This window comes from Microchirus variegatus, assembly GCF_963457635.1.
Source record: "Microchirus variegatus genome assembly, chromosome: 4".
Classification (NCBI taxonomy): domain Eukaryota; kingdom Metazoa; phylum Chordata; class Actinopteri; order Pleuronectiformes; family Soleidae; genus Microchirus; species Microchirus variegatus.
The window spans coordinates 8,582,817-8,598,050 of NC_139805.1; the positions used below are offsets into that span (position 1 = coordinate 8,582,817).

Consider the following 15,234-nt stretch of genomic DNA (forward strand, 5'->3'; position numbering starts at 1 on the left):
TTACAGTTGCACAGAATAAAAAGTCTTGAGATGTGTTTGTTTGTGACTAGTCAACAGTTCTTAATGCCCAGCTAATAAAAAACAGCCCAGAACCAGGTTTCATATTAAGTTGGTGCGTGTTCACTACTTCTGTAAGCAGGAGAATTGCATGATAATGTGTGATGTGGTGGAATGATTTTAGAGAGCAGCATTAAACTGAGAAAAATGTCATTGAATGCTTGTCTTGTGAATCTCTTCAGTCACTGACGTTTCCTTAATCTGCAACATTCAGGAAACATTCTCAGTTTCGCTCGTGAATATTAGGGAGACGGCTCGGGCAAAGGTGCAAGATCCTAAAAAAATTACTTTGGAATACGGCTCATGCATCTGTCATGGGTGGATGATAAAATAAACTGCGTTGACGTTTGTTATAATAAGAAGATGCCTTGCAGCTGTATCTTTTAGCATCAGCCTTCCTCACTCTGTCAATCAAACCATGGCAGGTGTTTAAAAAGAGAGAGAGGAACCTGACATTAGTGTTAATCCAAGTGAATTATGTGTATGTTGCACTTGACACTGGAATGAAACTTGCAGGAGTCTGATAAGACTGATGTGGACAACACGCCACATTACCTGTGATCCTCACCCATTACAGTTATTAAGTTATTAGCCATGGGGGGAAGAAATCCACCGCCTGATTTTGCTGCTCCCAAGACTATCAGTTTATCTAAGGAATGTACACACGCCAGAGTCACCTGAAGGATATAAGGTGTAAGTGGAACTCGCCTGTTGTACCCGCAGTGCAGCACATGGCAGATCAATCACATGTAAAACACGTCATCCCACACAAGTAACACGGGAGGTACATGAGATTTACATTCCACACTTGATTGTTGATGTTTCTCTATGTGATTAATATAAGCGTCCAAGAAGAGAAGCACATTTTTCACAACCCTCAACATGAATGCATGGAAAGCCTCGTCTACTTGTAATTGCAGGCTTTCAGAGAGGTGGTAACTCTATACTTAAAGTTTCACGTACAAGTACGTCATTAGATCGTAAAGTTCACATGAGAAAAGCTATACTGTGCCCCTAAATACTTGCCACCGAGACAGAAGATGACGTACGGACACACACATTTTCTCTCTCTCGCACACACACACATCTACTATCTTTTCATTCTGACTGCCAATCACCTTTAAGGCATAAACTCTGAGTGCTATTCGAAGTGGTTATCTAAGTTTGCGGTCACTCTCTTTGCTCACCTGGCCCTGCAAGGAACGAACTGTTAGACGTAGATGCAAATTTATTAACCGAACACCAGACATATTGGCGTTGGAGGTCGACTAGTTCAGCAGTTCCTTTCTTCTCTTTCAGTTCTCTTCACATTTGGCTGAACGAAACTCCAATAAGATCACTATGCTGAGGTTGAGGAGAAAGCAAAAGTTATAATAAAGTTAGCACATGCACACACATGAAAGCAAGCTTAGATGTTGCAGTCATTGCAAAAAAAAAACCCACCATATTTAGGGCACAACATAAGTAGCACATAGTTCACTGAGATGTTTTTTTTTGCAGATCTGGGCTTTTCATTTTGTCCACATCAGGGCAGGTTTAGTGGCATGTAATTAACATTTAACACCATTTTGAGTATCTGGTCATGGTATTAGAGTAACTAAAGTCTGCCCCAGGATTTTCAAATCCACAGACACAGCAAACTTTGAAAGCGATTTTGAATCCTGAGAAAGCGCAGACTAGATGATCCAGTCAAGACACAAGACCACACACTTGGTGTTTAAAGGTGCCATATGTAAGAATGTGGCCAAAACAGTTTCTACATTCAAATTCAAAATACCGAGGTCTTTTAGGTTTCGTTTTCTGACCTAACTGGCAACCCGTGGTTGCTCGGCAGCTGAGACTTTACTGACTGCAATGATTGGTAGACGGCGGTAGGTGGCGCCACATGCAAAAACATGATTTCAAAACATAAACATGATTTGCAGTCTGCAAAATATTTTTTTTAATGCAAATATTTTGTCTGTACTGTTGTTGTTGGTGAGTTCAGTTTGTTATATGAACATTATTCCTGAGTCTCTGTGACATATTAGGAGGATTTTATGTCCAGTTGCTTTAGATTTATTACATAATGCACCTTTAATCAAACTATTTCAAAGTGGAGATTCCAGGTATTTGGGATTTCACAGAAACTTGTGTGATTTAACGTGACTTCAGAATATAAACAGACATGGAGGGGGACTGTCGGTGTCTTCAGTTAGTAGCTGTTGTGTGTGAGATGTTTTGTGCTAAAAAAAAAGAACTGTGGATGAAGTCATGGCTGAGAAGTCGGAATCAATTTACGGTTCTAAACAAAAGTACGCAACATCCATTTCATGGTCAACTCGCTCTCATTGGTTATTGTGGGGTTCTGCTCACGCCCCAATCGCTGTTCAGTTGTAAATACTTGTGTATAATACTTGGGGAAGACTCTGATCCGTCCAATGACGTTAAAATTGTGTCTGTTAATCCCTCACACTACAGGACAATTTGGCCAGATAATATGTTCAAATCAGTCTAAAATGGGAGGGCACCCATTATTGGGCAGGTCTCACGATTGGTGCTAGAAGTACCTAACGCAGGTTAGGAAAGCAGTGCCTGTCATAGCTGACAAGGTAGCCAGAGCTGCTAAAGTTGCCAAAATGACAGGGATGTGATGTCCGCTACAGTATGTCTGTCATTGTTGAGTACACTTTGTCCAACAAATAAAGCATCAGTAAGCCGTCTTGTCAGAGAGCTCATATTGAGCCATGTAACGTTTAGCGTGAGCACGTCAAGCTAAACCCGTTGACACGATGAACCGTTCTCAACATCTGATCAACGCATGGTCAGCAAAGTGAACACCTGACACAGCTCCCTTCAAAGCGAGTGAGATGCATTCGTTGATGTTTTCACTGTGTATGTGTGAGTCCGGCGTCGTGTCGCTGCTGTTTTCCAGTATGTGAGGACCATATTCTCCAGTGTCTTCGAGAGAATGTACTTTTTTGTTCCAGTATATGTCTCGATTGTGTGCTTCTTGTTTCTAAAGATAAAGATAAAAATGGAGGTTCACCAAGTCTATCCCTCAGGCAAATCACGGTTTCTAGGAACTCTAGGGACTTTTCTTACAACACAATAAGGGTCTAGTGTGTAACAGTTAGGAGGGTTTACTGACAGACAGAATGCACTATTCATAAGTATGTTTGTAAGTGAATTGCTTTGAAATAAAAATAATATGGTTTTCATAGACTTATAATAAGACTTTTATTTGTACTTTTCAGAGGCTGACCTCTTGTGCTGAATTGCATTTCACATTTTCAAGAAGTTTACTATGTATGCAAACGAGAGAATGGCTCCACATATATTCCATGCATAAACCAACAAAGAAGAATTGGGAAAATGGCTGAGGAAGTTTTGCCATCATTTCCTGCAGGCTATATATATGCAGGCTCACCATTAGATGTTGCTAATTATTGTCAGTAAGTTACATTTGTGGACTTATGTTAAAGGGATAGTTCAGGTTTTTCAAGTGGTTGTATACATGATATTATGGCAAAGGAGAAAACAGTTTTTTAGCCACTTAAGAAGAGGCTTACTGACTAAAATCTATTCGCTTATGTCAGCAATATATAGAAAATATGTGAACCACTTTTTTCCTGCTATTGACAGCCTTCATTGGCTGAAAACTGAGTCCATATGGAAAATCAGTGATTTTACTTCATAGCACACAGCATTTGTTAATCCACTGCTCCCTTCACGAGTAAGTTTAAAGGTGCATTATGTAATAAATCTAAAGCAACTGGCCATAAAATCCTCCTAATATGTCACAGAGACTCAGGAATAATATCCATATAACAAACTGAACTCACCAACAACAACAGTACAGACAAAAATATTCACATTAAAAAAAAATCTTTTGAGGACCGCAAATCATGTTTATGTTTTGAAATCATGTTTTTGCATGTGGCGCCACCTACCGCCGTCTACCAATCATTGCAGTCAGTAGAGTCTCAGCTGACCTCGTTATTTTTAATTGTAGTGTAGTAATCATTTTTTTGGCCACATTCTTACACATGGCACCTTTAAATGTGTTATTATCTTGTGATTTGAAATCGTTTATTTGGATTTTGCATGACACAAACTTAAAAAGAACTGTAATCCCTCTGAAGATGCTGGCAGCCATGTTATTACTGGTTCACAGAAATAGCAGGTGTGTTCCACGAGGTCAGCGTTGATGATGTGTCAATACCCCGTACAGCCGCGCTTCAAAACACCGAGTGATCCCGTTAAGCTGAGCTGACCTGGTGTCACCGTGTTACACAGTCCAGGAAGTTGATCCACTGATCCATGATCGTGTCACGGGGCTTCACTGAATGGGACACAGCCATGGAGACTCCAACAAGCAAATGTTTATCTATTTCCCTTTTGCTTCAGGGTTTTCAGGATGTAGATATTGGGCTGAGTCATAATCTGTTGTTGACATTTGTGGACTTCAGCATGTGATGTTTGGCTCAATAAATACTTTAGTTCTTTGAAAGTGCTATTATATAAGTTCAGTCATTTGCAGCTTCTTATATAAGGGAAAGTGATTTGTGTTTTTGTCTCCGTGTATCATACGGTAATACTTAATGTAATGCATCAGTCACAAGGCATGTGGCTCTGCTTGTGTTGTTGTTAAGATCTGTTTTTAACTGTTTGTTTTTTTTGTTTTACTTCAGGAGACACACATTTGCACTGCAGCCTTCTGACAAGAAATCTCTTTAATAAGAAAATAAGATGATTTGTGTTTATGTCTTTATACTATACATCTATACATTTTTTTTTTAACTGCTTGTATTCAGCCTGCATGAACAGAATAAAAAGTTTCTCGAATAAATACATCTTTTAGTTGATTGACTATTGTTTTTCTTTGCATTTAATTGTTGTGTTTGATATTGACGTCTGTTTATGTACATGTAGAATTATAGAGTTGTTTTACCACTTTTTTTGTATTTTTGCCTTAGCCTCATAGATAGATTGGATCGTTCGATAATATCGGACACTAAGCTGTTGTCGACAGACAAATATAGAGCAGGAGTTGCTACATAGAGTGCTGCATTCCATTTTCGGTAACCAATGCTCACTGAGGGATTGAGAATAATGGAACCCCACCTGACAACGCGCTGACACATTCTGTGCCTGAATAAAAAGCCCACTAATCCCGTAAGCCAATAAATGCAGGACACAGACACAGAGATGAAGGGCAGAAGTCAAACATAGCAGCATGAGCTGTCTCACAAATATTGTGTGGGCACATCCACCCTTCCTATTTGCACTGCAGTGACAGAGCACACATGCGTACAATAAGCTGTGCATGAACAGACAAGAGTGACCGAGGTGTTTTCTTGTCACACTCCATCTTATTGACGACTAAATCTAGATTTACTCCTAAATCATGAGTGTCCACAGGCACGCACATACAACTTCAATTAGCACAGAGCACCGGGCTCAACTCAACAAAGTAATATTTATATATTTATTGCCTTCCTGTTACCTATTGTCCATAGATTATTTATACAGTACTGTGCAGAAGTCTTAGGCCACCATTAGATGTGTTGTTTTAGCTGATGCTGTAACGACAATAGAGGATAATTGTTTCTATTTCACTTTACTGGAACACATCCAGAAAATATGTATGCAGTTTTTGTTGTTTTTTAAAAACAACAACAAAAACATCCTCTACAGGTATCAAGTATTTAGTGCGATCTCTCCTTACACTTGAACAACAACACAGCTCTGTTAATACTGGAGTGGAACCTTAATTAATGTTACTGGTAAATCCTGTGTTTGTCCTTCTATTTCATTTAAAGAAATATATGCTGTAAAAAAACATCTATTACGCCAGGTTTATTCAAGACATGCTTGAGCATTACATACACATGACATGATGCATGAGTTAAACTCATTGACAGCTCGCTAATATATAAGAGCAGCTTTAAGTCGCATCACTTCATTCCAAATTCACATGATCACAGAATTTGACAGACAGAAAAAACAACAGAACTTTTGCATAATACTGTATGTATTTATTGCAAGAACGTGAGACTTAATTTTAACTTTAACTACAATTATTTCTACTAATTATTGATTGATTGATTGATTGATTGATTGATTGATTGAAAATATATGTAGTGCCAATTGCTCTGGCAAACTTCTACTGTGCTTTTTATAATTATGCAATACAATACAGGTCTTTTTTGGTTGCATTTGATTAGACAAGGTTATTGACTGCCCAATCAAGAGGTTTATTAAATGACGTGAAACTACATAAACAAAGATATTCATTAAGTTATGTTCTCTCTCTCTCTCTCTCTCTCTCTCTCTCTCTCTCTCTCTCTCTCTCTCTCTCTCTCGCTCTCTCTCTCTCTCTCTCTCTCTCTCTTCTTTCTTTCTTTTTTCCTCTCCCTCTTGTGTGTCGTCGGGCCTTTATCAAGCAGTGGCTTCTAATTCCTGAAGTGAAATCCTCTTAGGATCTGGGCTCTATTTCTGTTCGGTCTATAGGGGTCTTTTTTGAAATCTCCATTAGACCAAGCTCATTGGCTGGAAAAGACACACGCATGCACACAAAAACACACACCATCCAGCAACAGATAGCTCCCAGTCGACCAGAGCAAGGTTAGTTACAGACACAAAGGGAGGACTTCGCTGTAATAGCGGGAGGTAAGAAAATCTCAGATAATTCATCCTATTTGGAAATAGTCATGTAAAATATGCTAAATAGATTTGTGTCACAATGTGCTGTAGTTTGGAGGTTTTTTTTTTATTATTATTTTGAATTGGAGTAAAAGAAGATTGATTAAATTAAATTGGCCTGTATATTTTCACATGTATTTAAGACTTATTATGGGAGCCAGCTTTATTTTTCATACATACAATTTTACATTTACACTCTAATATTGGGCAGTAATAAAAGTTTTCATAATTTATTTTCTTTTCTATAAAAGCCAAGGCTTCATCAAAGAAGACGGACAAAGAATTCTTTCTTTCGCTGTTGAATTTAGTCATGGGTCTGTGACCAATTGAAGTCAGCTGTTTACAAGAGTTTATTGTCCTTCAGCAGCTTAGACAAGGAGCTGGAACATTTACATCTCCATTTTTTTTTTATCTTGCTTGGCTCATGGTACATGACAAATCTGTGCAAATCTGGGGGGTTGTGGAGGCCACACACAGATCATCAGACCTGATCAGCATCATGGCTCCAGGCAGGAAGGAGGAAGACTTCACTAATTGAGACACTGAGGATAGGCGATTTAATCCAATGAAATGTTGGCTCTGTGTGCGTCACAGGAGCTACTGGTCCAAACAGCGACACTGTGAGACCAAAATACACTGCATTTAATCCATTCAGCACATTTTCTAAAGGTTAAACTTCAAAATCTCAATTTTGTCAGGTTTTTTCCCCCCACAAAAAAGAAAATATCCTCAAATTGATGATTTGATTTGATTGATCTTTCCACAAATATTTGCATTTACTGTCATTTGTTAATTTGCCGGGACATTTGTGCCATTGAGTGGATGGGGGAGGGGGGCTTTGAGAAGACAAAAATGTACCATAAACAATATAACAACAACATAATGTAAAATGATAGAGGTAATTAATATGCCATGTGCATGAATTCACACATTATGAAAAAAGAAACGATTTAATAATGATAAGTTCTGGGCTTATTTTCAATGACAAAACATATATATGTATATATATGTGTGTGTGTGTGTGTGTGTGTGTGTGTGTGTGTGTGTATATATATATATATGTATATATATATATATATATATGTGTGTGTTTTGTCATTTATTTTAAAATCACATGCAAACAATTAATTTACTGTAACACTTGTGCTTTGGTTTCCATTTCACCAGGTTTACACAATAACAGAGCCAGCGTTTTAAGACAGGCCTATTGCAGAGCAGTAATCTTCTTAGACTGCATTAATCTAATTAAATATCACACTACTTACTTATCCAGGTGTCTAGTAGCTTTATTCACTGTGCAAAGATTGAAAAACATTCTCACTTTTGTGTCTCACAGGGAGGTAAACCATAAAATGTCTGACAAAATGATTGATTTGGACGAGACCGTGACCCACACAGGTGAGTAGAAGCAGATAAAACCTGCTATATCGTGTTTGTGCTTGTGTGTCACATGGGGTTTGATTCAGTTATTGGCCATTGAGTGAATAACTATATATAAACTTCATAAAATGTGATTTTCCCTGGGACAATATGTGCTGTGCACAGAGGATTTGGCTCTAAATAAAAGATACAGTGGACCGAAACAGTCTTTTTGACTTTTGTTGAACTGGGGCTTTAATCTTTTTCTGATACAACACTGTAATTAGTGAACATTCCAAGAGGAAGGGATGAAGCGTTAATCCCTACATGCATGCAGGACACAGTATCTTAGCTCTGTAACAGTATACAATGCTGATTCATGAAAAAACAGCAAAGTCTTAGGGTTATAAAATAAATTATCTGACAAATGTCTTCTGTAAACTTGCCTTTTCAATAATCTAAGCATGCAGTCTTGTTGAAAGATTATTAATTAGCTTATTAATATAACTTCTATATAGCCCCTTCCTAAACTGTTCTAATTTTGCGAAAATAATTGTTGTTTTGATGAAATAAAAGAAAAATTGGAACAGAGAATAAAACTCTATAACAATAAGGAGTTTAAACTGCTTTCTTAGATTGACCTAATTATTAATAATTACACTTAATCAAGAAATAACATATAATGACAAACCTTTGATAATATAAATGTTATTTGTCTTCTCCATAGGTCCAAAAGGAGTCATCAATGACTGGCGGAAGTTTAAGATGGAAAGCATGGACCAGGAGAGTGTGCAATCTGCGAAAAAAGAACTGCTCAAACAGATGTCGTCCCCCAACAACACCAAAGACGACTCTAGAGCGAACCTCAACCGCAAGGTAGGAGCCGCACAAAGACAGCAGGCTTTTATTTTGAATGCATAAAACCATGTTTGTGAAATGGATCCCCAGAGACTTTAGTAAGTCTGTTGACAAGCTTTTTTTTCTTTTTCTTTTAAGATGAGTGTCCAAGAGTATGAACTTCTTAAGGAGGAGGATGAAGGGTGTTTGAAGAAGTACAGGCGGAGGTGCATGCAGGAGATGCATGAAAAGCTCAGCTTTGGGCCCAGGTTTGGTGGCGTGCACGACCTGGACAGCGGAGAGGCCTTCCTGGAGGTCATCGAGAAGGAGCACCACAGCACAGTGGTGGTTGTCCACATCTATAAAGTTGGAGTCACAGGTTGTGAGGAGCTTAACAACTGCCTGGACTGCCTGGCCACCGAGTACCCCACTGTTAAGTTCTGCAGGATCGATGCCGTCGCATCCGGCGCTGCAGAGCGGTTCTCAGATGAAGTTTTGCCTACGCTGCTGGTATACAAGGCTGGAGAACTACTGGGGAACTTCCTGGCCTGCACACAGCACTTGAATCAAGAGTTCTTTGCCACTGATGTAGAGGCTTTCCTTAACAGCTACGGCCTGTTGCCTGAGAAGGAGATGCCTGGTGCAGAAGATGAAGAGGGAAATGATGTAGAGTAAACACATTTTTGTCTGTTGAGGAATGAAGGGAGCTGTTTTGGATAGAGAAAGACTATAATGTAGGACAAGTTTGTTTCTTCATGATGTCATCTGTAAATAGATGTCCACTAGTTCGCGAGTGTTTGTCCTCTAAAGACCTTTTAGAGGATTGAAGAAATCGTATACTCTCATTGTGTATATGAAACAGGTAAGGTGAGTATATACTCACCTGTGAGTGTTTTTTAAAAAAGCAGTATTTTACAAATCCCTTCTTTATGGAGTATTAAGGCCACAATAAAAAAAAAAAACTGCATGAATTCTGAGGAAAAAAAGCCTTAATTCTGAGATTAATCTCAAAAATAAATTGCGATGAGATTAAAGTCAGAATTATGAATTTAATCTTTAATTTCAGAATTCTGACTTGAATTTCAGAATTCTGACTTGAATTTCAGAATTTGACATTTTTCTCAGAATTCTGACTTTAATCTCAAAAAAGGTATCATTCTGAGATTAAATTCATAATTCTGACTTTAATCTCGTAATTCTGACACTTTTCTCAGAATTATGACTTTAATATCAGAATTATGACTTTAATCTCATAATTCTGACTTTAATCTCAGATTTCTGACACTTCTCAGAATTATGACTTTAATATCAGAATTATGACTTTTAATCTCATAATTCTAACTTTATATTTGGATATCTGACATTTTTCTCAGAATTCATTCAGTTTTGTTTATTTGTTTTACATGGCCCTAATACTCTTCCTTACTTCTTCACCACCAATACATTTAACTGCAACTATAACTGATGAGTGTTCTGTTGCATCGATATCTAAAATGAAATGCCGTATATGTACATAATAAAAGTGAATGTGTGGACTTGTTTCAGCAAGATCCACCTGTGTAATGTATTTATAAATCCATTGTTCATGCACAGAGACATGCCCCAATGTGATAGAGTTAAAATATATTTAAGTTCACAAGATGTAAAAATCAAGAAAAAAAATCAAGTATAGAGCCGAATGGAACAGGGACTCTCAGGATCTAAGAGGCCAAAGCACTGTTGTGGATGTGGAAACATTGTGTGTAAACACATGTTCCAGCTGCTCAGTTCAACATGCTTCCTGAGCCAATGTAGTGGGAGGCCAGATTCTGTGTGGGATAAAAACCTCTCGCGAGCCTCTAATAGATAAACATCATCAGAGAAGAAGTTATCATCATGTTTGTGTATTTTATATTGTGAAAGTGGGAGTACGACCGTCCGTCATAGAAATAGAGGAAAATGAAACTCTGAGTCGTGTAATTTATAGTGATGTAAATCAGCCACAACCCATCAGCACGATGGTCAATATCATCATTATCATATTATTATTATATTGGTTTTGCTATGGATCTTTTTCACTATATGTTTTAGATGAAATAAAATACAGCCAAATATACATCACAATGTCCTGAGTAAGAAAATAAAAAAATCACAAAAAATAGTAATAACATTTTGTGCTTTGCCATTTTATTCATTTACTGCTGTTGATTGTCCCCATAAATGATGATCACGACATTTGTGTGCGTGTGTGTGTGTGTGTGCGTACGTGTGTCAAGGTTATAATAGTTTCGGATTTTTCATTTTGTTTTTATTTATTAAAATTAGTCTGTTTTAATTACTTTTTTTAGTGCGGGTTTGCTAGTTGTTATTTGTTTTTATTCTTTGTAAATGCTTAGTTTTAGTTTAGCTTTTGTTTTAGTGTTAGTTTTAGTTTTTTGTAAGTAATGCAATTATTGTATGTCATAAAAACCTCACAAAATATATTTTTTAGGACACATGAAGAACCATCACTGATTCAAATATAACAGTCAACAAGAAAATAACCTGAAGAGGAAAATGTCCATCATACTGCTGAGGTTGGATGCAGTTAGTGTGCCAGGTAAAAATCAAATAGCCAGCAGATTAAAGACACACATGAACACGACATGTATAATAATAAATAACCCTCGTAAGACACATCACGTTGTTTGTCAGCCATGAGACCCAGGAGCTCAATCTCAACAATAAACCCATTGAAATATGAGTGGTTTGATTCACTTTGATGAATCAACTCAACCCAATTAACTGCATAACAAATTATGTTTAACTTGCACCATCTTATGTCCCACATTGTAAGCAAAGACAAATTGAAAAACAGTTTATTATTAAGGAAAATAAAAAAATAAAAAAGGCTTATGTATGAAATTAATTTACAAAGATGAAAACTATGATTTCACTACAATTTTAATTCGTTTCAGTTTTTTTTTTTTGTTTTTTTCAAACGAAAATGTTTTTGTTAACAATAAAAACCTTGGTGGAAAATACAATTAATCTGAAATGGCCACACACAGAACTCCATCTCGCCATGCAATGCCGTTCAAAAGTGTGAATCTCAAGTTGCAGGAATCTTTCGCAACTGCAAAACGTACACTAGCACATGTATAGGTTGTAAGAATTAAAGTTGCGTGACTTCTCTTCAACATCAAAATTTCCACCTCAGCATAACATACGAAAACAGAAGCACCAAGGGCAGAAAAGTGGCGCGACAGGACCTCCCTCCTCTCTCTCTCTGTGTCTCTCCTGCTGAAGCAGGCTATTGCATGTTACAGTAACCTCTGTTAGCTTTAGACCTGCCTTCCTCGTGACCCCAGTGAGCTGTAGACAAGCCAAAACCACAACATAAAAGCAGGTCGTGAGGACTTGTGGCAATAACCCACAGTTTTTTTATGGTATAAATTAAATTGAGTTGCCTTATTTATGTAGAAACGATCAAAACACATTACCACACACACACACACACACATATCTACAGGTATGTGTTCAACATTGTCTTTCTAAATTTGCACACAACAGCTGTTGAACTGTTGGTTTTGTCCTTCATGCAACAACAGTTATGACTAATTCTAAAATTAGACATCGTGCTTTATCGTAAATCCTAATAAAGTATTCATTTGAGGGTGCATAGTCCAGAGATTTTCAGCTGAGGTCTTAAGGCCATTCCTCTAGCAAGATTCAGGTTTTCGTACGAGCAGCATTGCTAAAACTTGGCCGTCATATGCACTGTTGGGCGTACACCCAACAAAAAGTGTTTTAAAAATACAATGTGGCCATGGGTGTAATGGCACGCTGTGTGCATTCGCATCTTTTTTAGCTTCGCAGTGAAAAAAGGGGGTTATTTTCAACTTGATCTGGCCGCTAAATTGAACAGCATCATGCGCGGCATGCCAGCTTTATGTCTTCGCAAATGCGACTTCAAACGCATTTCACGGTGACTACATCATTATTTCGCACAAAAGACGGCGCTTTACCTCAAATTAATCTATATTCAAAAGTTAATGCAGTGTTACACGCTAACAGCAGTTTCTCTGAGGACATTCGTACATGTGTTTGTGTTGCCACAGTACCGCGTCTGGCATGGCTTGCATAGCCTCTAGCGGGCAACACCTCGTTTTTCGCATCGTAGCGTGCCTAAGGTTTATCAAAACACATTTTCGAGACCTCCCACAAGAAACTCCCGAGCATGTGAGAGGGTTTCTCGAGGTGCCCGAACATGACCGAGGCTATAACCCAGTATAAAAAAAGTGACAGGCAATTACAAAAAAAGCAATTTTCACCCTTCAGACAGTGCATACGTGCCACCACCGGCACACAAGTTCACACCACCCAAAGCTGCCTCTGCGATGGAACATGCCTTTGAGCTTCAGCCACATACAGTACTGTATATGTGGCATTATTCCAGTGGGGTTCACAGAGAGTAACAGAAGCCACTGAGAGTCTGAGAGAGGGCTTCAGAGAAGATTCACTGCTTCAGCCCATCTTTAAGCATGGGATAAGCAAACTATTGGCAAACATGAATCACAATATGGACCAGTTTGCAGCACAAAATACTAAACAGTGACTCAGCTTCATTCAGATTTCAGTGAATTAGCTGGACAGACTGGAGCACTCTTGATTTGACTCATTACCTTGTTCAAACAAATGTTTACCTCAGTGTTTACCCCTTCAGATGACCAGCTGATTCCACCCCCATTTTTCCGATTTCTGACGTTTAAGTTACTGCTCGGCTGTGCGCAGCTCGACTTTTGTGCCGTTTTGTTTGGACTCTCAGAAGCTGTCATGCTCTACTTCACCCACATAACGACCACTGAGGTGATGTCGTGACACTGCAGTGGAGACCATCGCTCCATCTGCCCAAATATGGACAGCGGATGTATGAGAGATGCGCCCACTGGCTGTCATCATCAATTAGTCCTTGTTTTGGTCACTTTGTTTCTAGTGATTCATGATTATCAGATACAAAGTGATGTCGTCAGTGTTATTGTTTGGCTTATTTTCTTCTGATGACATTAAACTGAACGCATGCTAATACAAAAAACAAACTCCTGAGTGGGAAGAGTGGATATAATGCAACCACTCCAAAAATAGAGAATACCAGTTCCAGAGGTTCTTCTTAGTCAGGGTGTTTGCTGACTTCATGCATTTGAATGAATGGACAAATGCAGAAATGGAGGGAGACTAATGTGGCTCAATGAAAATGTCCGCATTATGACATATTTTAAGTTCTTTTGTGGTCCTGTCACATTGTAAAAGACACATTTCTGTGGCCCTCGTTCAGTGCTGTAGAGAATTTAAATAAGGAAATGATTTGTTAGGAATTATCACACCTCATCCTCCTCAAGCTCCAGAGATTATAATATCCATGCTTCAGGGTTTCACATCTAACATGGAAGATTAAGAGTTTAGCGCAGCAACTTAAATTTACTATAGGTTACTCTACATTTTGGTATCCTAGCGTGACAGCCGAGTGTTAAAAAAAAAAAAAAAATTATCTCTTCTGCCTGAAGCGAACCTCTGCCTTAGCATTTCTTGTGTACGTCAGTCTTTTGTCTCCCAGAAGCATCACCTTGGTTATTAATCAATAAACCACTGAGGTATCTTTCAAAACTGGTCCAGACAGAGTCTGAATACCTTTCAGGCATATGTCATGAGGGACAGCATCAGTAAATGACTGAAACTGAAATTGTAGAAGCGATTAAACACTTCTAGAGATTAGATAAAATGTTTAAGTTGATTTTTTTAATGTTCTTTTTACATCTTTTCACTGAAAAAAAAAATTAATAAAGCAATTGTTTGGTTCAATAAATAGGTTATTTTTCAAGCAGGTGCATTTTATACATGGTCTGCAGTATATTTACTACAAGTAAAATTTAAATAAAATGCTTTTTTATTTTATATAACAGGATAATACTTGTGTTTACTGTAGAGTGCAACATTTTCAGGGCAAAGACAGCATGATAAATCATTATACATAGCCACGTCAAATATTTAAAATAAAAAAAAAATTTATTCATTAACGTTGAAGGTAAATTATAATTGTAATTCAAATAATAGGGGAAATGCTGAAAAATGTTATGCACTGCTAGTATCTATTTACAAGTCGGCCAATGTAGGATGTGTATTGGGAACCAAGACCCTTTTTTAACATGTTTAATTTTAGCCCAAACAATTCATATTGGGTAATTTATTTGAATCCGAGGCAAGGCGGTTTTATTAACAAAGCAATATCATAAACAAAGGTGGATTCAAGGTGCTGCACAGAGACTTTAAAAAACAACA

At 37.8% G+C, this 15,234-nt stretch overlaps 1 protein-coding gene across 1 annotated transcript; it reads left to right on the plus strand.

Moving 5' to 3' along the window:
• The first annotated feature begins 6,662 nt into the window (after nucleotides 1-6,662).
• pdcb (phosducin b) lies at nucleotides 6,663-9,895 on the plus strand. The gene is made up of 4 exons (XM_083887455.1): nucleotides 6,663-6,711; nucleotides 8,081-8,142; nucleotides 8,831-8,979; nucleotides 9,100-9,895. The coding sequence occupies exons 2-4, from the start codon at nucleotides 8,097-8,099 to the stop codon at nucleotides 9,613-9,615; spliced, it is 711 nt and encodes a 236-aa protein (XP_083743581.1). The 5' UTR covers nucleotides 6,663-6,711; nucleotides 8,081-8,096; the 3' UTR covers nucleotides 9,616-9,895.
• The last annotated feature ends 5,339 nt before the right edge of the window (nucleotides 9,896-15,234 follow it).

What these genes read in the sequence shown, in the direction of transcription:
- pdcb (XM_083887455.1), top strand. Translation starts at nt 8,097, where the DNA reads ATGTCTGACAAAATGATTGATTTGGACGAGACCGTGACCCACACAG. An exon ending in CGAGACCGTGACCCACACAG is followed by an intron (nt 8,143 to 8,830) that starts GTGAGTAGAAGC and finishes TCTTCTCCATAG; the next exon opens with GTCCAAAAGGAGTCATCAAT. An exon ending in GAGCGAACCTCAACCGCAAG is followed by an intron (nt 8,980 to 9,099) that starts GTAGGAGCCGCA and finishes TTTTCTTTTAAG; the next exon opens with ATGAGTGTCCAAGAGTATGA.